At 40.1% G+C, this 25,300-nt stretch overlaps 2 protein-coding genes across 2 annotated transcripts; one reads left to right on the forward strand and one right to left on the reverse strand.

The window, feature by feature from the left end:
• Positions 1–161: 161 nt before the first annotated feature.
• On the forward strand, positions 162–13,333 carry erp44 (endoplasmic reticulum protein 44). Its single transcript, XM_083885890.1, has 11 exons — positions 162–272; positions 3,006–3,078; positions 3,834–3,873; positions 4,086–4,201; positions 5,396–5,580; positions 5,683–5,798; positions 6,357–6,531; positions 6,729–6,840; positions 7,225–7,366; positions 11,051–11,153; positions 11,251–13,333. Exons 1-11 carry the CDS (start codon positions 213–215, stop codon positions 11,359–11,361), a joined length of 1,233 nt encoding a protein of 410 aa, XP_083742016.1. The 5' UTR covers positions 162–212; the 3' UTR covers positions 11,362–13,333.
• A 409-nt stretch (positions 13,334–13,742) lies between these two features.
• Positions 13,743–24,318, reverse strand: stx17 (syntaxin 17). The gene is made up of 7 exons (XM_083895995.1): positions 24,182–24,318; positions 23,409–23,603; positions 23,236–23,301; positions 20,494–20,823; positions 19,721–19,771; positions 16,901–16,987; positions 13,743–15,269 (listed from the first exon to the last, which is right to left on the reverse strand). Exons 2-7 carry the CDS (start codon positions 23,529–23,531, stop codon positions 15,015–15,017), a joined length of 912 nt encoding a protein of 303 aa, XP_083752121.1. The 5' UTR covers positions 23,532–23,603; positions 24,182–24,318; the 3' UTR covers positions 13,743–15,014.
• Between the last annotated feature and the right edge of the window lie 982 nt (positions 24,319–25,300).

The raw sequence follows: 25,300 nt of genomic DNA on the forward strand, positions 1-25,300 counted from the left end.
CGACCAGCCGAATTTGTGGATTGACTTCAAAAACTACATTACCCACAAAGCCAAAGAAAAACACGGAAACGCCACTTCGCATCCGTGGTCACCGTGAAATCGGTTCGCCGCCAGTTTCCTGCTGCGGTGAGAATAGCGGCGTCGTAACAGACTGGGAAGACTGAAGAGCACTACCACCACCACCACCACCTCAGAAATAACTCCACTGTACAATGAAACTGTTAGCAGCATCTTCCTCCCTGGAAACCCGCTACGTCACGGTTATATTGCTGGTAAGCCTCCGTCTCGCAGCTTTGTAATTCACTCTTAACTAGTAGCCGCTTTAAGCTAAGGTTAGTTAGCTGCTAGCTAACCGATGAGTCTCTGCTGGCATGATACGTGGCTTTTAATTGGTGAGGTGATAAAACTCTCTCTGCTGCAAAGCTGTGTCTATCTACCAGGATGAACAGCGTTACAACATCTGCACCTCTTCATATTTAATCGACTTATTCAGCTGCAGTATCAACTTAGCCGGTATTGTTAAATGCCACGACCTGTGGTGTTCTAACCATCCATAGTCCATCTCGTATAAAGCAGTGCGCCTATTATAAGACAATGTTCACTCTCAGGTGGAAAACACACGAGTTGAAGTCAGACAAAGTTTGTAGAGAAGTCGAGCGGTCAGCTAGTATTGAATGCTACCACTTGCTGACAGCTGGGAGGGGGATGCTATTGCTAAAGCACGGTTAGTTAAAACATTTATTGTAATGCTTGGTCTTATTTATTCATTTCGACTTAATATCTGCTGCTGTAAAGATACACGAAGTTATTGATGGGATATAATAATGTTTCTGATTGACCCTCGCCGGTTGGTGAATTCCTCTGTTGTGGCTCATTCTTATTGGCTGAAAAGCCGGAACCAGAGAGGGCGCAGTCTGGGCCTGTAAGGGAAACTTGGAAGTTGCATCCAAGCTGCACAGAAGTATCTTCACAAATGTTAAAGCGATCTAACTGTGATATTTCTCAATAGTTTACTGCTTTGTCACTCTGTGTGGTGAACAGAAAGTTCACATGGTTTTGATCTTATCTTCATTGTGGTGTTGGTTCAACTTTCAGAGAAACAGGAAACATGTTTTTGAATATTTATAAGCAGCTCTTTTGATAACCAAATGATTTTAGTCGGTGTAAAATGTCCATGTTATCTGAATCCCTGCTGCTCTAATCAGCATTATATATATATATATATATATTTTGGCATTTATGGCACTACGTTGAATATCTATATGTTGTGGAATGCAATCTGATGAAAACAAATCATGCCAAAATTTAAGATGTCAGCTTGGGCTTTGGGATGGTGCAATGTTTTTCTAAGCAGCTTGAACATTCATTTACAACTAACTTTTTGGGTAAATAGTCAACAGGTTAGTCAGTTAAAATATTTGTTTAAAATAAATGACAAGTCAACTTAAGTAAATTGTTCACACTAAATTTTCACCAATCCCAGCTTCTGAAATGTGAGGGGTTTGCTGCCTTTCTTTATCATGCAGTATTGAACTAATTGTAAAGTGAAACCAAAACAGGCAGAGACTGTCCTTCTGGCCTTGTGACCAAACTGGATGGATGCGTTTGGATGCTAGGTTGTACTTTCTCTTCATGGTCGTGAGGTATAATAGCAAAAACTAAATCTAGAATGGGAGACATTTCACATTTAAAACCCCCATGTCAACCATTTAACAGCTGTAATGTTATATCTTATTCACTTACAAGTTTTTAGGTGAGTCCACATGGATACATTTTGCCTCAGTTTGGTCAAACTTAATTAATTTATTTGTAATGTTACTGCACCAAAATATCAGAAGATATGTTGAAATAAGAAGTGAGTGGGGTGAGAATGAGTAGCTAAGAGGATGGTTGAGTGGAGAATTTGTGATTAAAACAACAACAACAAAAAAAACTTTGAATTGAGGAGGTGACAGAAAAACTTTGCTAAACAAATTTGAACTGTGATAGGGAATTCGAGGTGTGGTTGGGGGCTTAATGGGCTTAATAACAGGTTGGTGGCTTAATAACAGTTCCCTGTGGGGGAACTGTTATTAAGAACTTTGAGCTGTGGAGGGCAGCATTACACATTTCAGTGTACATCCTGCTGGAAAACATTGGAAGAAGAAGCAGAATGTTCTAGTTTCAAATTCCATAGTTAGCAGATGCTTCTTGACAACCTTGTAGCAGCAACTGATTAAGGTTTAATCCAAATGTTTGCATTTGCAACTATTTGCTGCATTCTTATGCCTATAGTTGTAAAATGAGTACACAATGAGTAACACCAAATATTACATACATCTGTCCATAATTAAGTTTAAAGCCAAAGTCTTGTTGAAATATTTTGATCTTGGAGTGATCGTCGTCTTCTGTTTTGATGTCTGCATTGATAAACATTGGCTTTTGCATTAGTTTAGACTACACTTACCTTGTGTGTTTTTGCTTGGCAGTTGTTCCCCCCCCAGAGCCCCTCAGTACCCTTCAGTCTCATCAGTGATATATGACAATAAATATCATCAACGTGTTCTTAATTAATATATATATACCAAAGATGAGACAATGCAGATTTTGGACCATGCTATGTTTAAAACTAATGCTGAGTTCTCTTTAATAAAGTCATTGTAAATAGACCTTGGAAAAGCCGTTTGAACCATGCCTAAGGTGCATATTGAAATTTTTCTGGTTGTAGCCCATGTGTAAGATGTCACTGATAAGACGTCAAAGAAACCGCCTGAGTGAATGAGAGCTTATTCAAAGGATTGGATTTTTTTTCTATTGAGAAATCCAATGTATCCATGAGAAATTGGCTGATACCTCATTCTGGCCTTTGGCAGATATTGTAACATGCTAATAATCTATGCTGACTCTTTGCTGACAGACCTGTTTGTCCAGTCTGTCCATTCTGTCTTTCTTCTTTCCGCCATGTTAAGTGCATCTTTGTTTTTCATGGTTTTATGCTGATTTATTTTATTCCAATGTGTCTGCAGGTGATAGGCCTTTCAAGTGCTGGTGTAGCAGAAATCATCAGTCTGGACTCGGGCAACATCGATGATATCTTAAGTAAGATGCACAACTTAACTAAAAGTGTATTAAAGAAAAATGTCCTGAACGTGAATGTTTCTTGAGAAGATGCCGTCATGTAATGATATAGACAACAGCTGTTTGGATTTGATTGATACTTCTATGTGTTTTTTTCTAAGAAAGTAAATAAGCAGACATTCCCATTGTCATTATAATTATTTGGCAAATGTCCTTACCTCATTGGCTGCCATTGACGTCTTTATACGTCAATTCAAATACAACCTTACTGCCAGTGATGTCTGATGAAAGAAAAGAGTCTACTCTTTCTTTTGCTAGTTTCCGTGTTTACATCGTACGTCATAGAACACACTGTTTTGTGGGTCTTGGAAAATCAGTCAAAATGCTGTCAAATACTGGCAGTTCTGCACTGAAAATGAGTTAAGAGATGCCTATTTTCCATCTTTGCCTCCTCTTTCGTATGAAGCTATTATGAAGTCAATCCAATCAACAAGCTGGAGGGAAATGTGGTTTGTACAGAGACATTTGACCAATCATTTCCTTATCATTTCTAAACATTCCTGGATCTTTACGTCATCGCATCTAGCCACATCTAGGTTATTATGATATTCAAATGACCTGTAAAGTAGCCTACGTATATTATGTTTGATGCACTTATGTCACATGTTTGTGCATAGACGCTCCTTTATTTAATTGGATTAGTAAAATAAACATTGATTTTATTCAATAATTTGTATTTATTTATATTAAATTATATATTTATTTGTTTCTTGCAGATAATGCTGGGGTAGCATTAGTGAATTTTTACGCCGACTGGTAAGTGTGTTATTTCTCTCTCACAAACACTGGATCTCTGTCATTTTTGAAATTTAAATTTCACTTGTAGCCAGAATTTCCTGTCATTGCTACACGATCCAAAAAAATTATTATATTGGTGTCATAGTTGGTAGAGATTTTGATGATTTTATTTTTCTGAAAGCCTTTTTGAGCTCACTTTGTATAACTCTACTCCAACTCTAACCCTGCAGGTGTAGGTTCAGTCAGATGCTCCATCCAATTTTTGAGGAATCCTCTAACGTCGTGCGGGAGGAGTTCCCGGACTTAAAGCAGGTGGTGTTCGCTCGCGTCGACTGTGACCAACATTGTGAGTAAAGAAAGTCTTCTTTTTAACATTTTCAAGAAAAGTACCACCTGCATAAAGGCAAGGTTATTTGTATAGTGATATTCTTACACAAGGCAGTTCATAGAGCTTTAACAGAGGCAAGGAAATACATTGGCAATTAAAACAAAATACATTATAGAAATTAAAACAGTTTAAAACATTGAACGATTTAAAATCAAGCAGACAAAAATGTTCAATCTGTTAGGTGTTTGCCCTCCCTTATTTGTCCCCGATGTGAAAATGAAATGAGTCACAGGGCTTGGAGACTGGAGCTGGTCCCCCGAGTCTCCAAGACTCGATAAGTGCTATTTCACCTGTTCTTCCCATTTCATCTAATCAGTCCCCCTTTAACTCAGAGAAAACACCAAACCGATGAAGCATCTGTCAACTTTAAATTAATAAAACATTGGAATGTAATTTAAAATCATAAAGATCAAGCCATACCATTTATTGATTATTTTTAACAACAAAAAAGCAAAACCCAGTTAGAATTTGTTTTATAGGGATGTGGAACAAAGTCAAATAATTATTAGTAATGTTGGAGCTGACATTACAGTTTATATAAATGATGTGTGGAGTATATTATCCACATTAAGAAAAATTGGTTGTTTTTAATGCCTAAACTGCTAGGGCATCCTAGTTGTTGTTATCCTATAGGTAATACAAAAATGCACATTCACACTCTACACACTCTGACTATATTTGATAGACATATGTACACATAGATGACCAACACACCAAAGCACAGGCACACAAACCACTATCCTCAGCCTTTTGAGATAAAGCAAATTAAAGAGAATTATTGATGACCTGCAAACTGTTTGAAGACTAATGACAAAACTGCTGCATCCTGTGAAGACTGGAGGCTTAGAGACACCCCGCAGAGAGATTGACACCTGCCACACACACACACACACACACACACACAAGCGCACATGCTCTCATTCACTGTGTGCAGAGAGAATATTTACTCTAAGCAGGGGGGGCAGCTTTCATGTGGGAGATCAGAGCTGCAAGCTTTCTGAAGGCAATGTTTTGTTCAGAATGTGGTTTAACCGCCATCTCTATCACTGCCCCGCTCCTTATCCACCCATCCCCATGTGCTTTTACTCTGCTTCCTCCTCTTCATCAATTGATTTGTCTTTCTTTATATACTTTCTTTGCCTCTGCGTACAGCGGACATCGCTCAGCGGTACCGCATCACCAAGTACCCAACATTGAAATTGTTCCGCAATGGGATGATGATGAAGAGGGAATACAGGGGTCAGAGGTCAGTGGTGGCCATTGCCGACTTCATCCGGCAGCAGCAGGTTGACCCCGTGAAAGAGCTGAACTCACTGGATGAGATTAAAACTTTGGATGTAAGTGGCAAATACACACGTGCAGGCTATAAAAAAAAAAAGATTTTGTCATCATAACAGCATATCATCTATTCATACCTTTTTTGTTTTCTTATTAAACAGAAGTCCAAGAGAAATATCATAGGTTACTTTGAAAAAAAGGATTCTGATGGTTACCACACATATGAAAAAGTTGCCAATATTCTGCGAGATGACTGCACATTCTCGGCTGCCTTTGGGTGAGTCATAGTTTATACTTAAGCCAATGTTTTAATATTCTTCTGTTTTATATATTTCAGGGTGTCCGCGGGGTCTTAAAAAGTATTAAAAGGTCTTAATTGTGATTTCATGAGGTATTAAATTTAGTCCATAGTGTTTGACTGCAAAAATTATGCATGTATGTATTTATTTTCCTCCTCACGTTTGTTAAAAACAAGGAAGCGCAGATCTGTGCGCGTAACACGCTATGTTGCGCATCTTGTGGCAGCAAATGCGCTCCTCCTGGCGCAAAATAATATCCGAAATCGCACAAAATTAACTCCTTTAATAAATCTTGTCTTTGGTTTAATGTATTATTTCAAGCTTTGTTCCTGATTTGTTGTTTGTATGGTTGTGCTCTATAGATTTAATTGTAAACTAAAGTTAAATATGTGTTGCTGATTATAGCTTGAAGTGGCGATAAGGTCTTAAAATATTTTGAGAAGCTCTTGAAAAAGATATCGATGTTAGCTTCAGGATTCCTGCATATACCCTGATATTTATCAATCCTAAACATCTCTCAACTGCTTTTCCTCTAGTGCTGTCTCTGAGGCCGAGCGCTTCAGTGGAGACAATGTGATCTACAAACCACATGGCGAGCACACTCCTGACATGATCTACCTCGGCTCACTCTCCAACTTTGACCTGACTTATGCTTGGACCCAGGACAAGTGTGTGCCTCTGGTCAGGGAGATCACTTTTGAAAATGGAGAGGTTTGTCTGCTTTTTGCCGTTAAAAGCATTGACAGCATGACATGATAATAGTCTGTTGCTTTTTTGGTCTGATAGATGTTTAAATATGGATACATAGATACACTGCCCGGAGTCTGTGGACAGTCAATCTGCTGAGCGTCATAAAAGCCTGGATTTCATCTGTTTTTTGACGCTTTGTGCGTTTGTTCTTCTTCCAGGAGCTCACTGAGGAGGGAATCCCTTTCCTAATTTTGTTCCATTTGCAAGACGACACAGAGAGCTTAGAAAAATTCCAACATGAAGTGGCTCGCCAGCTCATCAGTGAGAAAGGTGAGTACATTGTCTTTACCTGTCAGGCAATTGGCTATCTGTATTGTCTAATATTTCCCAATGTCATTGGATCAGATAGTCGAAAAAAAAGTCAAAAAGATCTTTAAATCCCAAATATGACCTAAATGCTTCACCAAACATGGGCAGGTTGCTCTAAATGGAGATGTCCACCATCACGTCATGTGATTGAGGGTGGTTAATGTTTTCATTTTTGAAGTGGCTTGTGATAAATTCATTAGCACTAGCTGTCTCGTTAACAGCTTAGTTGTTTATAAGAGGTAAATCACTAAATTTTCAGGAATTCAATGTTGGTATATCGGAGATAACAAAAAAAAAGTAAAGTGGTTTCAAGCCATCCTTAATGTTTCCTCTGTTCCTCCTCAGGGTCTATAAACTTCCTTCATGCAGATTGTGACAAGTTCCGTCATCCTCTGCTCCATATTCAGAAAACTCCAGCTGACTGCCCGGTCATAGCTATTGACTCATTTAGACATATGTATGTCTTTCCAGACTTTAAAGACATCAAGTAAGTCCCTCCTCTCACAGTTTGACTACGAAATGTTGTTTGTTGTTCTGCATATGGATACATTGTCTATGTGGCTGCTTAAATGTACACAATATACACTCACGGGCCACTTTATTAGGAACACAGGTCACCGAATGAAGTGTCAAGAGTGGCACATGGTGTGGTCATGTGCTGCTGTAGCCCAATGTGCTTCAAGGCTTGATGTGTTGTGCATTCAGAGACGGTAGTCTGGAAACTTTTATTGTGTATTTGACTTGTTTAGAGTTTTTGTTGCCTGTCTTTCATTTCAAACCAGTCTAGTCATTCGCCCTTGACCGCTGTTATCAGGAAGGTGTTTTTTAGAACTGCCGCCCACTGGATACTTTCGTTTTTTGAACCATTCTCTGTAATTACCAGATATGGGTGTGTGTCAACAGTTTCTGAAATACTCAGACCAGTCTGTCTGGCACAAACAACCATATCTTAAATCACCTTTCTTCCTCCTTGTGATGTTCAGTTCGAGCATCAGTAGGTCATTCTAAATGGCTAAATGCTCTGAGTTGCTGTCATGTGATTGTCTGAGTAGATACTTGCATTAACATGCATTTGAACAGGATATAGTGGCTGTTGTGTGTAGTTTAATTTGTGTCTGTCCCAAACATTCGAAGTTATGGGTTGGTGGTAATGCTAACTTAAATGCAAATAAAGGCCATAGAATAAATGAAAACGTACCACAGCTGCACCTGTAACATAAATCTTTCACTCGTCAAACACTGAAGGTGTGATATGTTGGGCATTTTTGGACACTGTTGAATAGTTATTGCCTGACCCTCGTCAGCTAAACGATATCATTTACCCTCATGTGAAATTGTTCATAATCGGCTCTATTGAAAAAAAGTTAATTTCATTACACACACATTGGGACAGAAGCACACACCACAGTCCAGTACGCACTGAACACCAGAGAAATGTCACACCTCTTAAAATCTGTCCTTTATGAACGCGCCAGGACACCAGAGCTAATGTGACATGATTTGGCACGTGCAATAAGTGCTAAACTAATCCAGTCTAATCTAATTTAATCTCATTTATTCTGCCCCACCCCACCCCACCTCTCTGCCTCCCCCCGGTCCCCAATCAGAGTCTGATCAGATAGACAGAAGCCCTGAGGACTGACCAGCCTCCACAACCTAATTTCATCACATCACCACCACTGCGTGTGGCTCACAGCTTGTAATTATATTAGCGCAGTGTATGTTATATACACGCATTTGTGTGTCTGCATGTTGTCCCGACACGCATGGTTCGCTGTGTCCGAGAACCAGCTCCGTCTGTGAAATGACAGCAGCTCACGACCTGTCGTTAATGAGCACACGTCACAGAGCAACATTGATGTGGATTAATGTGGCTTCATGACGCGTCCGCAGGGACTCGTGTCACGAGCTCCTTTGTCTCGTATCAACAGTAAAAGTCTGACCTGCTCTGTAATTCCAGCAGGTCTTGTTGGACTTGCTGTAGAGGAATGCTTTTGTCAGACACACCATTGCTGTGCTTTATGCCGGGAACCACTCGAACAAAAATTTACTTTTTAGGAAAAGAGTTTAAATGGAAAAAGTTCAAATATGTTGCCTAAATATTCTAGCATGAGAATAGATCATTTAAAAAAAAAAAAAAAAACCTAATGCAAAATTGTATTCAAACATTCATGACATATGTTTCAGTACTTGAGTAAAATTCTCCAAACCACATCCAAATGCATCCTCCTCATGCTCCTTAAAACACCTTACGTAACAGAACAGTTAATGTCCTGCTGCATCTCACTGACCGCCACATTTTCCGGGCCACCTCCTGTACTACTTTGCTTTAAGCCATGTTTCCATCGTGTAACAGTTCAGTTTGGTACAGTACGGTTTGGAACAGTAATGCCGTGGGTAGGGCTGAACAATTAATCCAAAGTTTATCGGAATCGCAATACAGCTTACTGCAATTTTCAAATCTGAGGAGGTGCAATATTTGTTCAAGCCAAAATGTCAAAATATAATTTTAGATGAATTATTGTCTTGATACACATCTTATTCTATAGACTGAAGAGAACATCTTTGTTTCTCACAGATCTGCACAAATATCACACATTTATCCTTTTAAATATGTTTTTTGAATGAAAATGAGGATAATAATGTAAAAATGTACCATTCCCTCTGATATCACGGATCGTATCGCCATCGCATTTCCTGTCAAAATAATCGCAATTAGATATTTATGCAAATGCCCTAGCCCCGGGTCAGACTTGCATTTCGACTGCTTGGTTGGCGGGTGTGTGCTGTGCCCGATGGCAAGATGGTTTCATATTTAGATTTTTGAGGCTCTGTGCGAGGCACATTTCCACTTTTTAGGGTTTGATCTCTGGCTCCTGACAGGCAGGCTACTGCTTTGTGCTGTAGCTCCACCGACGTTGATGTGTGAATGAGAATGTAAATTGTCTAAGGTAGAAAACTGTAGGGCTTGGTCATACCGTGGCGTTTGATGTCCACAGAGAACCACTTTGTATTTCTGAATGCGTGTACATGCCTGCAGTTTCTTCCATACTGCACATCTGTCTCGCATTCGACGCATGTGTACCCGATCTCAAATTTCATTCCAGTAGCTGTGTGCCCTTTTTTTTTATCTCCTTGTATTGCATGAGCACGGAGAGTAGTACATGTGTGGGTACCAGTGGACGTCCTTTCATAACCTCTAGCAAGTGTCCAAGGGGAAAAAAGCGTGTTGGGAACATGCACAGTTGATAGAAGTTTAGGATTAACATGGGTCCAAACAGACTCAAACTGGAGGCGTGCTTGTGTTCATCTGAGTCGGTTCCATATGAGCCACTGTGGAAATGGGTAAGTGATGAAATTGCATCACGTGAACCCTCAGGAACCTCTGTGGACAGAAAGTATGAATGTGGAACGTGGAGGATCCACCATGTCAAACATCTGTCTTCTTGATCTGCTGATTCCCAGCATCAGCACATGAAACTCAGTTGACTAGAAATGTGTCTTTTAGTCTTGGGTGATCAATTAATAGTCACTTCATCGGTTTAAACGTTTTTTGATGATGAATGAATCAAGCTCTTTGTTTGTTTGTTTTTCAGCTTGTTAAATGTGAATTATATCTGTTTTCTTTGCTTCGTGTAAATAAGGAATCATTCAAACTGATTTAACTTTGGTTTGTGGACAAAACAAGACATTTGAAAACACTAATGTTAAACATATTCTGACATTTTATTGACCACAACGAATGACGACAACAAGAACCTAATCAACAGTGGTATTATGTAAATAATCATTATGTGCAGCCAGGGTTGGGTACCGGTACCTGGAACTCGATTCTGGTACCAAACGGTACCTCTTTCAGCTCGTCATTATTGCGGTCGTGCTCTTGTGGTCTCGCAGCGCGTAGCTCTCGTGCTCTCACGCGCCCGCCTAGACGTATCAAGTATTGAAATTTGGCACCGATTCATTAAAAGTGAACCAGTACTCGGTAGCACCGACACAAATATGATGCACAAAAAGTACCGGCTTTCGGTATCCAACCCTATTTGCAGCCCTGCAGATTTGTACATGATTGTGAAAAGGTTAGCTCTCCTGCTAAAATGAGTGATGTACAGAACAACCAACTAGTGCTTGCAAACGTAAAACCCTAATTGTATTTCTTTATTATTTGCAGTATCCCTGGCAAGTTAAGACAGTTTGTGCTCGATCTTCACTCTGGGAAGCTTCACCGGGAGTTTCACCATGGTCCTGACCCCACAGACAGCACACCTGGACAGGTTTAAACTACAACACACACACACACTGTCAAGTCACTGATAGTTGGGTTTGTTTCATCATGTGAAATTGAATCATTTGCTTCTAATTTGACATCAGGTGGAGATGGAGGGAGAAGCTGCCAGCAGTCCTCCTGATAGCTCCTTTCAAAAGCTGGCGCCCAGCGAGACTCGATACACCATCCTCACAAGGGACCGTGATGAGCTGTGACCTGGACAGTCTTTCAGTGATCCTGTGACTCAATGCCATGCCCTGGGGTCTGGGAGGGGGGTTGTGTTGGGACAGGCCAGCGGGACAGATCAGCAACACCCAACACCCTTACTGAAAAAAATGAGGGAGAGATGGAGATGAGGAGGATGTTGATGAAGAGGAAGGAGAAATAGAGGAGATGAGAGGAGCACGGTCCATGACACAACCATGTTGGAATAACCTATATTTTCATACGTCTTTCACGTACAGTTTTTATTTTGGATTAAAAGGAATGAAAGAAGGGTAGGTTAAGTAGAAATGTGTGTGGGCAGGGGGTTTGGGACATTTCAACATCAATAGAAGTGTTTTTACTTTTTTTTTTTTTTTTTTGGAGCTTGTAAATATGTTTGTGCTACATGGGAGTCTCATTGTTGGTCTAAATTAAATGCAGAGTATTCTTAATTTTATTTTTTATTTTTCACCACCCTGCTTTCTAACAGAAACCCCCCCCCCTCCAAAAACTGTTCCTTTACTCCAGTTGTATGGTTGTATCTGTGGGTCATCCAGTTCACTCTGATAGGAGACTTATTTAGTCTCACCGACCTCATGGCTGCATCTCAAAATGACCAACTCGTAGTATAATAATTTGTATAGCACAAGTTAGAAGAAAATATGCCTGTTTGAAGTAAGTGTATCTCCATATCTTCTCCACACACATACACACCGCGTTCTGAAGGAATAGAAGCATATGCTGAATTACTTGGTAGACTTAACATAATTTCAGTGATGACTTAACAGGAGATAAAGAGACAGAGCTACTCCAGCCTATTGAGATGCACGCCTTCTCTCCTCTGGTACTAAATGGTAATAGATTATGATGTCTCTTAAAGTGCCTGTAGAAAATGTTCTTGAATCCCCTTGAATCTTTTTATATTTTACCTTCTTACAGCACTGCAACAGAGCGGATGTAACAAGGTTGACGAATTAGTAACAAAACACCATCCCCACCATGAAGCCTGCTGGTGGCAGCATGATGCTGTGTGGAGGTTTCTTTGCAGCAGCTTCTGGAGATGATTGTGATAGTAGAAAGAACCAGAGGGAAGCAGTAAAGAGAAGTGACGTGCACCTCATACATAAAGTCAAATTAACACTGAAAACAGCAAAACCAACGATGTTGACCGTACCTCAAATTAAATTGGTCTGCATGGCTGTAAATTGGCTTTTCAGAGCGTTGTAGATCTTAAAAGAGTTGTCTTTAAGGACACAAATACTCGATAAAGCGGAAATATCCGTCATTATACTTCGTGACTAATCTGGAGAATTATATTTGACATGAAAACAATCTTGTTTTCGGCTCGTCATTGTCTCAAGTCGACTTACTTCCACTGCTATGAAATGATAAAATGTAAAAAGGTCAAAGGGAAATGGCTACTTTTCATAGGCACAATATTTGCATAAGATGAATTGTGTTCCTGGGAATCACAAATAGATGAAAAACATGTTTTGGAAATGGTGTACTTTAACACGATGGTGGATTTATGAAATGGCTGTTTTTTGTTTTTTTTTTGCTATAACCTGTTGTCAAATGTGTCATCATGCTGGGGAAAAAAGAGTAAAAGAAAAAAAGAAGAAGTAGACAACAGGGGAAAACCCACGTAATGAACAGTCTGTCACTTTATACAAGTCCTCTTAAAACTAGCTTTGTCTCTTTTACTGTCTTTGAGGTTTTTGGTACAAGTCTACGTCTCTGAGATCCACTGAAAGGAATCCAAAAATGGAGGCCACATTAAAGAGCAACGGGAACCATTGCTAAGTTGGTACTGTCAGCATCCTGCTCTTCCATTGAGGCCAACAGATGCCTGCTTAGTGACATATCAGCCCACATACAGGAGAGCATCATCAGGTAGTGTGATGCCATTTCTGAACCAGTCATCTCAGAAGGGGAAGCCGATTTAAAAAAATGAAAAAGTAAATTAAAAATCATTTTACAAGATGCTGTCTGATGCTTTGTATGTCAGTTTATCTGAACATCACTACTTTCTAATAGCAGGCTGTACGTGGGGTACATTTTTGGAAATTTAAGGCCCTCACAATTTTAAATTTTGTCCATAGTTTATTTTATTTTTTTATCCATAGCCTGTAACTGCAAAGAGTATGCATGAATGTATTTCTTTCCCTCCTCGCGTTTGTTAAAAATGATGCGCAGCCATGCTCGCCCTGCAAGATCGGCTTGGGGTCGCACGCGTGAATGTGACGTTGCGCATCTTGCGATAGCGAACAAGCTCCTCCTGGCGCGAAAAACATCCGAAATCGCGCAAAATAAACTGAAAAATCATCAGACATGGGAAAATGCAAGTTTATTGCAAATTAAAACTGTTTTGTAAGTTAAACGTGTTGCTGATTACAGCTTGAATTGGCGATAAGGTTTTAAAAATATTTTTAGACGGTCTTGAAAGTCTTAATAAGGTATTGAAATTAACTTCAGGATTTCTGCATATACCCTGAATAAAAGATATCAACGTTGAAATGAAAATATTTACCACAAACAGGTCTGTGTGTAAACGCAGTATAATTTACATGAATTCTGAAGGTGTGCCACTTTGCATTATTAATATAACAACATTTGGCAGAAAGAAATATCCACATATCAGTAGTACAAGTTCATATTGGCACCTTGTTTGCTGCATACATGATTACTGAGGCGTGATTATAGTGAAAGCTGTAGTGCGTTACTTGAAAACAGATTAAATTTAAGACAAATGATTTCACCCAGTGATGATTAAGCCTGCCAGCCCCTGTGAATGCTCTTAGTACAGTGGTGTTTACATCCTGTGTTGCCCAGCGACTGCACACGGGAAGTGATAAGTTGTATGTCAAGACAGACGGAGGCAACAGCAACAATACACTGGTAAAGTGAGGTGTATGACTGAAGTGCCCACCAAGTTCCAGAAGTGAATTTCACTTAACCACTGACAGAACTTACTTGGTGCCAAGGACTTGCTCAGAGGCTTTGTGAGGCTGACCCAAACACACCCGTCAGCTGTAGTGTAAACTGTTTTGCTGTGTTCAGCAAACAAAAAAAAGTTTTGTGCATTACGGCATTTGATTCATGTCCTCACAGAAACACTATTCTCATCAAAAAAACTCTTATGTAAGGCTGTTAAAATATCACCGTATTGCAGTAACACTTTATAATAAGTACACACTATCAGCATTAGTTAAGCATTAATAAATATTTAATTCATCATTTATAATGCATGAATACTCATTCGTATGTAGTTTATAAACACAGTTCTAAATGTTTTACTCATCCCATCAGCTGAGGAACAGTGTCCAAATAGCTGCTGTACTCAAGCAGCCAATCAGCATCCACCTCCAACAAACCAGCTCTTTGATAGACTTACAAGTGACTGCAGTACATGTGTGAAACATTTAGCACTGTGTTCTGTGTTACAAATTATGAATTCAATATGTATTCATGCTTAACTAATGCTAATAGTGTGTAGTTATTATAAAGTGTTACGCATGTATTGCAGCAGTGGAACCAGAAATACAACTGGACAAAAGCAAAGTAAAAATACTGAATCTCTTTGGGTTTGATTTGTCCTTTTGATTGCTCAGTCAACAGGAGATTCAGTAATTAACCACCAGCCGAGGTCAGAGGAATAACCACATTATTTGTCCTTGCTGGACTCTGGAGGCTCCTCTGGTGCTGCTGGTGGTGCTGTCAGTTGTTTCATCTGTAGATCTACTTGAGCTTTGTGGTGTTTCTGGACCAGACGGCCACCTGCGAACCCCAGGGCGCTTCCTCCCAGAGCGGCAGCCACTCCGGCAACTTTGAACCCCGCCAGCAGGCCAAGTGGACCTCCTAACACTCCACCAAGCAGCGCCCCGGCAACTGGCAGCACTGCCAACTTGTAGCCCACTGCCTGGAGAGACAGGAGAGAGAGAGAGAAGTGCGTCCTAGTTGAGTTAATTCAACACGGAGCCACAGACGCGCATCTTCTATTTGTACTTTGTGGCTTCAAGACCTTTCATGATCACACATCAACCCACAGAAGGAAGAAGAAGAAGAAAAAAACCCCCAGCACAAACAAGGCTGCATGTGCAAATGTAAACCGACACGTCCACCGCTGCATCAAAGTCCTTCTTCTTTATCTTCGTTTAGGAGAAATCAGAGAGATGTGGCCTGTGTGTTATTACAGCTGTTATCATCAGAGTGGAAGGTGCTCTTTGCTGATGGCAATTAATGACTGATTCTCTGACCGTGCCTCACACGCGTGCGTGTGCACGCGGGGACACACACTTGATTAACACTTCAGCATTAAATTAATCTAGTTCAAAAAGCTCGCGTTGCTTGTCCCTAACCCTGTGGCAGTGGAGGGAAATTTTTAATTTCATCTGAGCCGAGTTAAAAGGACTCTGGGCACAGGTTGTGGAAGATGTGGGCGACTGAACACGTGTGTCAATGTGTGTGTGTGTGTGTGTGTCTGTGTGTGTGTGTTTTCCATTTGTCCTGATGACAGATTACAAGCTTTCAAACACATGAAAACATCTGACATCCCTCTCATCTGCTTTATCTCGCCTCCACCCCCACCACCTCACCTAATGTGCAGCCCACTACATCTACCAGTAACCTCACAGAGGTCAACCTCTCTCTCCGTCTCAGCCACTGGGTGAATTTGAAAGCAATTATTTCATAAACGTTGCTAGTACATTGACATTGTGTGAAAAAAAAACATATGATCGAGCTGAACTTAAATTATTATGCATCTATATGTCTGAAACTGCTGCTGCTGCAGCTCCAGGACAAGGGAGCGATACTTGGATTGTGGCGCTCACGCTATCAAATTACATTATTGCCATATATATTTTGTCGTCATGTGTATGAATTGAACACCGTGGCAAAAGATGCACAGCGATTTTCTTAATCTCATCCCGATTTTAGTGTTCACAACATACCTCAACGTCTTCACCAACAATAAGTCGTATTACTCCGTCCAACCATGATGCTCATAAAAGTGTGAGCAAAGCATCAGAACAAATACATTCCTCTGATAGATCAGCATCGCTCTCCTTTCATTTAATACAAAATGAAATACTGGATTTTGCTCTGCGTGCTTGTGTGCGTGATTGTAGTTTGAGAAAAACATGTGATTCATTCCGTCTTTTACAGACAAAATTTCTAAATTTCAAGTGTGTAATGCGCGTGAAGGGCACTGATGTGTCTATCCCAGTTACACTCAGTGTATCGCACTGACATTGGACGCTTCAATGCTGCTCCTGAAAAACTATTAAACAGTCATTCAAAGCCCTCCTTAATGCTACACACACACACGCATAGACCTGCTCTTGTCAACCTCTCATCCTACCTCTCTATCACTCTTCCTCCCCTCCACTCCTCTCTTCTCTCTATTTCCTTAATTGCAGCTTTCCTCCGTATTCGAACAGATCAATAGGGACAAACGCTGTGGAATGGCTGGGAGGCAAAGTGCCATCGATCTCCCCATCTCCCAAACACCACACACACACACGCATACACACACATACACACACACACCTTCCCCAGGCTCCTGGTCCCCTCTTCCACGTTGGCAGTGGCTGTGTTGACGTTGTCCTCAATGCTGTCAATCTTCTCCTGCTGGGACTGATATAGAAGAGAGACACAAATTAACATACACACACACACACACACACACACACAAACACACACACATATAGACAGACAGAGGTTTGCACAGCTATGCTTTTAAGGACTTTTTGGGACCAGGTTTTGGTCCCCATGAGGACTTCTGGTCCTGACAAGGTCAGTGTTTATACCAGAAAAGGTCCTAAAGCGGTAACAAACACAAGTACACACACATAGATGCATATAATACATATACATATGTAAAAGAGCAACCACCTGTTATGGAATATGTTTTCTTATGTGTCCAGTTCTAGCTCCACAGCACAATATACCATGTGCGTGTGTGTGTGTATTACTAATGTTGTGGGGACCTAAACCTGTTTACACAGTCACATTATGGGGACTCTGGGGACAAAAAACAAGTACCTATAACGTAAATGACGACATTTTAAGGTGAAGAAACGTTTTAGGGTTAGGATTAGGATTAGGCCAGTAGTAATTATGGTTATGGTTAAGGTTAAGGTTAAGTATGTTTCCAGGAAATTAATGTAAGTCAATGTAATGTCCCCTGAAGTCATGAAAACCTTGTGTTTGTGTATGTATTACCTCAAGAAGCTTTTCACTGACCTTGTCAGGACCATAGTCCCCATGGTGACCAAGACCTGGTCGTTATAAAAGGGTAGACCCTCATTCCTGAGGGACTGGTTAAGTTGAGGGCAACTATTTAAGATTGTGGTTAGTTTAAGGTTTTGGTTAGGTGTCAACTAGTTATGGTTAAGATTAGGGATAACGCTTTGATTTGACTGTCCAAATGAATGCAAGTCAATGCAGTGACGGAAGAAGAATAGCTTCGCAAACCTGTGTGTGTGTGCGTGTGTGTGTGCGTGCGTGTAGATCTAATGAAATATTCAGAGTGGCAGCTGTCTCTCTCCAAGTGGGGCCTAGATAGACACAGTGACCAAACAACAATCTTTGCACCCCCTTATTCCTCCTCTTCTTCCTCACATTTCCTCCTAGAAAACAACAGCATGTATCTTATAACCCGACGTAAATGCTTCCTGCATTTACGATTCAGAGATTTTAAACGCAATCTCATTGTGGACGACAGTTTCAAGTCTAGCGACTAGTGATTCACAGGCCCATCATTTATTGGCGCCACACTATTCAGGACATAATGATGCAAGAGCTGCAACTATTTTCATATCTGATCAATCTGCTCATTGATTTCTCAATGAATCATTTGAATGTCAGCGAGGAGCGACTGAAATACGAAATACCACAGCTCAGAATGAAACCTTCAAATGTGTAGCTGTTTACAATGACGTAAGAAAGAGAAAGGCAGCAGATTCTCACAGTGGAGTGGCTGGAAAATGTAAAATATTTGGCATTTTTATTATATATAAAAAAAGATCTGCTGTCATTTCTACTCAAGTACAATAGAACGACCTTGAAATGTTATCACAATACAAGTGTTAACACAGTCAGTATCAATTACACCTAGATAAAAATCAGATAATTAAATATGTGAAGGTTGAAGAAATCAATGAACTGTGGTTTTGTATTTCTTGACATGCAAAAAAAGTGTAAAAACACAAGTGATATATATTAATATTGCTAATGAAGAATTGTTTACACTATTTCATTCTTGGCCTGAATAATTCATCAAGGTTGCATTTTAATCACTCTATTTTCCATTGTTCTATATTTTATGTCAAATTAAAAAAAACATTGACAATAATTCTAATTGATAACACAGTGTTATTGTATATTAAACTGCAGCTTGATTTAAAAGGCAAATTGCAGTCATAATATCCATCAGAAAAATCACAATTAAGTATTTTCCCCCATATTGTTCAGCTCTACTGTATTCTCATGAAGGTGTAAAATGGCACCAAATAATAAAAACAAAAATGCGAAATAATGAAAAGCTCCAAGGGAGCCATTAAATGGACCTCGTGGTCAGGTTTCTTTTCAGAGGACCGACTGAGAAAATTAAGTTAAAAACTGTCTTTTTTTTGGTGAAAGCTAGAGCTGTAATGATCTGTTGTTAATTGAAGGTCCCAGAAGACAAACAAAGAAAAGCACAGACACACTCAGACAAACACTGGAACAGCCACTAACATGACGCATGTACAGACACAGACACGACCACACACTCAGACACACTCAGTGTTTCCACTGTGGCTGAGCGCTTGAATATTACTCCCCTAACGGCATCTTTCACCCCAGAGACATCACAACAACATGTCTACGCTCTTTCTGTCCCCCCCCCCCCTTCATTCCTCTCTCTGTTTTGGTACATCTTCACTTTCACTCTCTTTTTTTTCTCTTAATCTCTCTCCCTCTCTTCTCTCCCTCCATCCCTGAGGATAGAGTGATAATCTGAGCCGTCTGTTCTCCACCTGCTTGCATCCCTCGTTGCTCTCCTTACTCCCCTTGGACAACCTCCTGCCCTCCCCCAAATCCTCCCTCTTTCCCCCCCGTCTACTCCTCTACCTCTGCTCTTGTTTGGGTGAAGGGCCTCTGGGGCCCCAGCAGTAGTCCTGAGCTGATCTGTGTAACCTTCTCTCAGAGGATCCTTACCAGGCAACACAAGCACACTTGCTCAAATACACACTACGTCCTGGAAACGCTGTAGGCCAACAGTCTCCGTCACATTGTTTTTGTTCACAGGCGTAGCTGTGCACACATGTAGATGGAGAAATGCACACAGCGCTGACATGTAAGGCAGAGCCGAATGTTTGTACTCACATGGACGAGCAGAGAGAACTCGGTCACCAAACCACACAGCTCCTTCAGGCCCTGAGAAGAAAAAAAACAAAACAACTTTATTTATTCCATTATGTTTACGTTAATCAGACATAATTTACAGCTACAGTGTTTGAGCACTGTTTGTGTTGGACACTGACAAACACATTGCCTAGTGAGAGGGTGCAATGATTACATGTGATGAGTAATGCATATATCCATGCGACGTGTAGTACTGACAATGGATTGACCCAACTTTAAATTACTTTTTGTCGAGTGCTTTAATTTTAATTCAGTGCAGGAAAATAACTGGTAAAAAAAATGTCCAGTTTAAAGGCTCTGGTGATTTCAGTAAACTTCAAAAAAACGGGAAATTGTTTAGCCTGGTTTTCACCTGTTTCTGCCTCTGTAACATTATTTGTTTGCTGCATTCTTCATCAGAAAACAAGTTGCGTCAAGCAATACTACCAAACCGGCCTGAGGGAGCGTTTGTGCGTATACAGCGGAGGAGCAGGCGGGGGACAAGAAGCATGCATCTCATCAAACTACAAGACGATCAGGTTTATGCCATTAATAATTCACCTTTTTTTCCACTTCTACTGACATTTTCATGGTTATTTCTTTTTGTTTTAAGTCATCTCTTTGACAGATGCTGGACGATGAAATGTATACCCTGCACTTACCTTCTAAACAGAAGAACCAATCTAATCATAACAAAGTATAAAATGACTGTAAAATATAGCATGATTGCTAGAAGACATGTTAATGTACTCTACCTCCTCCAGGTTATCCCAGGATTCAGCTGCACTCTGATCTGCAGGAATTTCTGGAAGGCGGAGTTGTATTTGTCTGCCAGACATCAGCTCCTCGCCCTCATTGTCATCAGCATGGCAACTGCTGGACACACAGCTGGATGACTGAGCGGCAGGTGGTGGTGATGGCGGTGTGGGCTGAAGCACGGGGTTAGAATGCAAAAGCAGGAAGTCCCGTGCGGCGGTCGATGCTCGCTCTCTGACTGGCTTGACAAGAGCTTCCAGAGCTGTGGCGTCTTCGCCGCGGACCCGGACACACAGCTTCTCCATCTCTCTGATGTTAGCTCTGAGCTGCTGCAGGGGGACAGAGGAGAAAAGGGTTTCTCAGTCAAACTTGGTGAGTGAAATGCACACGGACAAACAAACCTTCACTTGTAAAAGCAAAAGCACACATGATATAGATACAAATGGTCCAAAAGTACATCATACAGTGGGCAATTCGTGGCAAAGTTAGTCATCTTTGATGAGATATTCACAAAGGACAAATAAAAGTACTCTAAACACAATCATGTAAACAATCTAAACGAAAATTGTACAATAGCATATACTTGATACCACTTTTTCTTTTTGAATACTGATATCACAACCTTGAGTGTCAACAAATACTAATATCAGTCTAATGTAGTTGTTTTTATCACTATTAGACATTTGTGATGATGCATTTAGAGCTCAGCCATAACAAGCAATTTCAAAAACATAACGCTCCAACTATAATAAATACAGGCCACGTTTTTACAGCTGGTGCTTTGTAAATTTTAGGATTTTTGGACCAAACCTGGTATTATTATTTTTAATTCTGATATCAGATCTTGTGATTTCTACCTGTATCAGACCGATATTAATACTGCATATTGTATCAGCTCATTCCTTGTAAAAACCTGATAAGTCTTCTAAGCCATTATATACTTTACATAACTTCAAAATCCTTCTCCAAAAAAATACATGTTAATCTTGTCTGTTGCCTCAGTTGGGAAAAAAAATAGATTAATCTGGTCATGGGTGATGGGGTAGTGTGTGAGATTTGGTGGGGGTTTGATGAGGTTCAGATATGAGGCTGGAGAAAACAAACCCCCTCATCCCGCCATGCCCTGAGGGTGACAGGAGGATTACATCCCAGCCATCAGCCCTCCAGGCCGCAGCACGACCCGGGCTCAGGGGGTCAACAGGCTGCCGATAACACATTCTGCTAATTACACACCATGAATAAACATACATGCATACACTTGTTCTCACACGCACGAAGCTGAAAAACACACTGATTAAACAGGCAAGACAGTCAGGTCAGACACCTGTCTGTCAGTTTGACTGTAAGTAGTTCCAACACGCACAAGCAAACAACGACATACTCAATCGTAGATGATACAATGATACAAAAGTATTGACTATTTTCTCCTGTTGTGCAGCGTCAGCTGTAGGTGCTGTGGCAAACGTGGGGGTACCGAGTCTGCCTGTGTTTTCCTCTTGAGGTTAGCTTGGTGCTAGGCTAGTGGGCGTGCATGTCGATCATCAGTTAAGTGAGAGACTGCAGACTGTCTTTCTACAAGGAGGGACAGAGGACACAAAGAAAGAAAGAAGGGCAGCCTAATCCAACAGAAAAACACACTCAGCCACCTTCTTTCTATATATTTACTATATCTATTGAGCATAAGCACAAACGCACACACACATATACAGTACACATCTAAAGCAGAGTCGACTAACCCCAATACTCTGTATTAACACCATGAAGACACGAGAAAGCACTCTGTGTGTGTTTCCCTGGGATTTGTAGGGTAATGGTGAGAGGATAGGTGTGTGTCTCTTTTGAATTATTTCACCTTCAGAGACACGGTTGCTTCCAGGCAACAACATCCCCCAAGGCATTTCACCTTCACAAGTACCAAGTACACAAGTACTTACACACAAGAGATGGTTCTGGCAAGGTTTGCTCTTTTCTTGTCTAGATTTTGTTAGAATAAATAGGAATTTCTGTATAGAAGTCTTGGCTGTTCTTAAAAAGTAATCAGTCCTTTGCAGATTAATAAGAGTTACGCAGAATATTTTCAAGCACATCTCATGGCATTTCTCAGCAGATGTAGTTGTTTTGTTGTAATAAAGATTATATCCTAGTTATCATGTGACATGATAATTTAATAACAGGTGGGCGTTCCATCCAATACAATATTCACTTTGTTCATTGTGTTTCAACATGGTTGAATAGGCATCTGTTTGACTAAGTTGTCACCTCAAACAGGCTCTAAAACAGACGACGAGCATACATTCCGTTCACTCAGGCAGCATCATGAGGAACACTGTCCATTTGTTGTCCCACCAGCAGCACTAGTCTTTACTTCACAGTTGAGCAAAACTACTAATATTTTTTTTGGAATGAGCTACAAATTGTTCAGGCATTTTCAGACAGAAATAACAGGTTGTGATGTTGCAAGGTTAGGCTTCGTCAGGAATTTCAAGAGATTGTGAATAGCATCGCTCATCCAACAATCCTCACAATAAATAACTGCCATCACAAGATCTATATATATATATATATATATATATATATATATATATATATGTATATATATTGTTAGTGTGTTTGTGATGAGAAGGAGACTGGTTATTTTGGACGTGTAGTTTAGTGTTATGAAGCACCTGGAATATATCAGTTAATGGTCTGTAAAAAAAAAAAAAGGTGGTAAGCCAGTTAACCACATTCTATTAATATACCTGGACAGTTCTGCTGGCGTTGACGTGCTCCTGATGCAGGCGATCCCATTGCTGGCTCTGTTGATACTGTGGAATTAAAAGAGAAAGTATCAGTTGTCCATCTGTTGACCAGGAATAAGAAGAGTGTGGACGTGAGGGCGAGATCATGTGTCCAGCCAGATTTCTGCCATCACCTTCAGTATGTTATTGTGGTGTTTCTGCAGTCTCTCCAGGTCCGTGGGCAGAGCCACTTTAATGAACTTGTGGATTGGAGCCTCCAGGCGCCGCAGTGTCAGCTTGTTGCTTTCATCTGCCATGTGCCCCACTGACGGCCCACGGCCAACACCTCTGTGTAACTTCAGACACTGCACCTGCTCAGCTTTATCTACCTGCACCCACGGACACAGTAAAAGCCAGCAGAGTTTGATTGTCATGAAATTCATAAATCAGATAAATAAACTCCGAGCCTGCCTACACATCTGAAATTGGCACCACTATGAGACTGATACTTTTTTTTAAACACCAGTATTCTTTCAGAGAAAAAAATATTTAATTATACTGATATCAACAGCAAAATCTACTAGTTTCTTCATTTTTATTTAACGGGTATGAACTAGTCTAATGATTTTGAGGTTGAGTCATACGTAGCTGAATCGAGAGTGGAATTACAGAATAGTAATTACTGCAACTGATGAGTAATTGTAATGAATATGGTAATGAATGCAATGTCATACATATTTAGCTGTAGGGTAAGTAGAGTTTTTTTTTTATTAGCTCGTACATTTAAAAAACAATACTATAACGCTTTCAGAGGTGGAGGAGGAAGACATATACACAGATTATATTGTTTTTTCGTAAAAATGTCCTGTGTTGCTCATGTTGCACAGTTATATGAGTTGTTTAATGTCGAAACACACGTCTACTGCTTACCATAATTGAAGTAAAACTTACGATGACGTGTACTTACCAGTGCAAATATAAATCAGCGATATTTTATATATTCATTGTATCTTCTAGTCATTCTTCATATTGTCGCTGCATTCGTCAATTGTCAGGCAAAACTTTCGCTTTTGTTTCCCATAATTTCGTATTTGTAAACAACTCTCTTCCTAGTGCATCAACGAAAAAGTTCCGACCTACACCAGCACCCGCATCACAATGAGTTCCTCACAATGAGTGTCCCATAGTACTGTCACATCAAAGCTCGTGAAACGTCAAAAACATCACGGCAAAAATGTTACAACTATAACCCCAACGCTAACATATAATAGAAATACGGGAAACATGAAGCTAAAAAGTAAGTTAAGTAAATACTCTACATAAATACGTTGCATAGAAATAAACGTTCAATGTTACTTGCACATTTAGTGAAAAATAGTATAACATTTGTGGACTATATGTGTGAAGGTAGAGTGGTTTGGTTTGTTGTGCATCTGAAAAACAAAATGTATTGGTAATCCTAAATTACAGTCACTCATTTATATAGTCACAAAATGATAAAATGTTACCTAATTCATATGGGACATGAGTCACATGACAGTAGCCATGCAAGAAAGGACAGTGATGTTATAATTCAGCTGGGAGATCATCTTGTGTTAAATGACACAAGTAGTTTGCATTGCATTGCACATACACACACACACACACTATATATACCCAATTGTCCCTGTTATCAGAAAAATACTAAATTAATTAAAAGTAATAGTTCTATCTATTGGAGGTACAATAAAAAAATGACATAAAAGATGAAGAGAATATTAATTAAAACAACAGCAGTAGATACCTGAACAGTTAAATCGTCAAACAAAATAATACGCCTTTTTAAATATTTTTTTTTAAACTACTTTCTGACTTTCCAACCTCAACATTTTCTGAATCGTTGCTCCAACTCTGTTGTAGGGTGATAACTATTTTGGTAAACGGCATGGAAGTGACCCCATGAAAGGTTTAATTCGTGAAAGTGACTGCAAAGTCATAATTATTAATGGTCTTGACCATGGTAAAATTCAAACTGTGACAAAAGCATCACAACCATCCCTTAGTGCCAACATTATTAAATAACAGAGATGACTTTGAGCAGCTTTGA

This window comes from Microchirus variegatus (genome assembly GCF_963457635.1).
Source record: "Microchirus variegatus genome assembly, chromosome: 1".
Classification (NCBI taxonomy): domain Eukaryota; kingdom Metazoa; phylum Chordata; class Actinopteri; order Pleuronectiformes; family Soleidae; genus Microchirus; species Microchirus variegatus.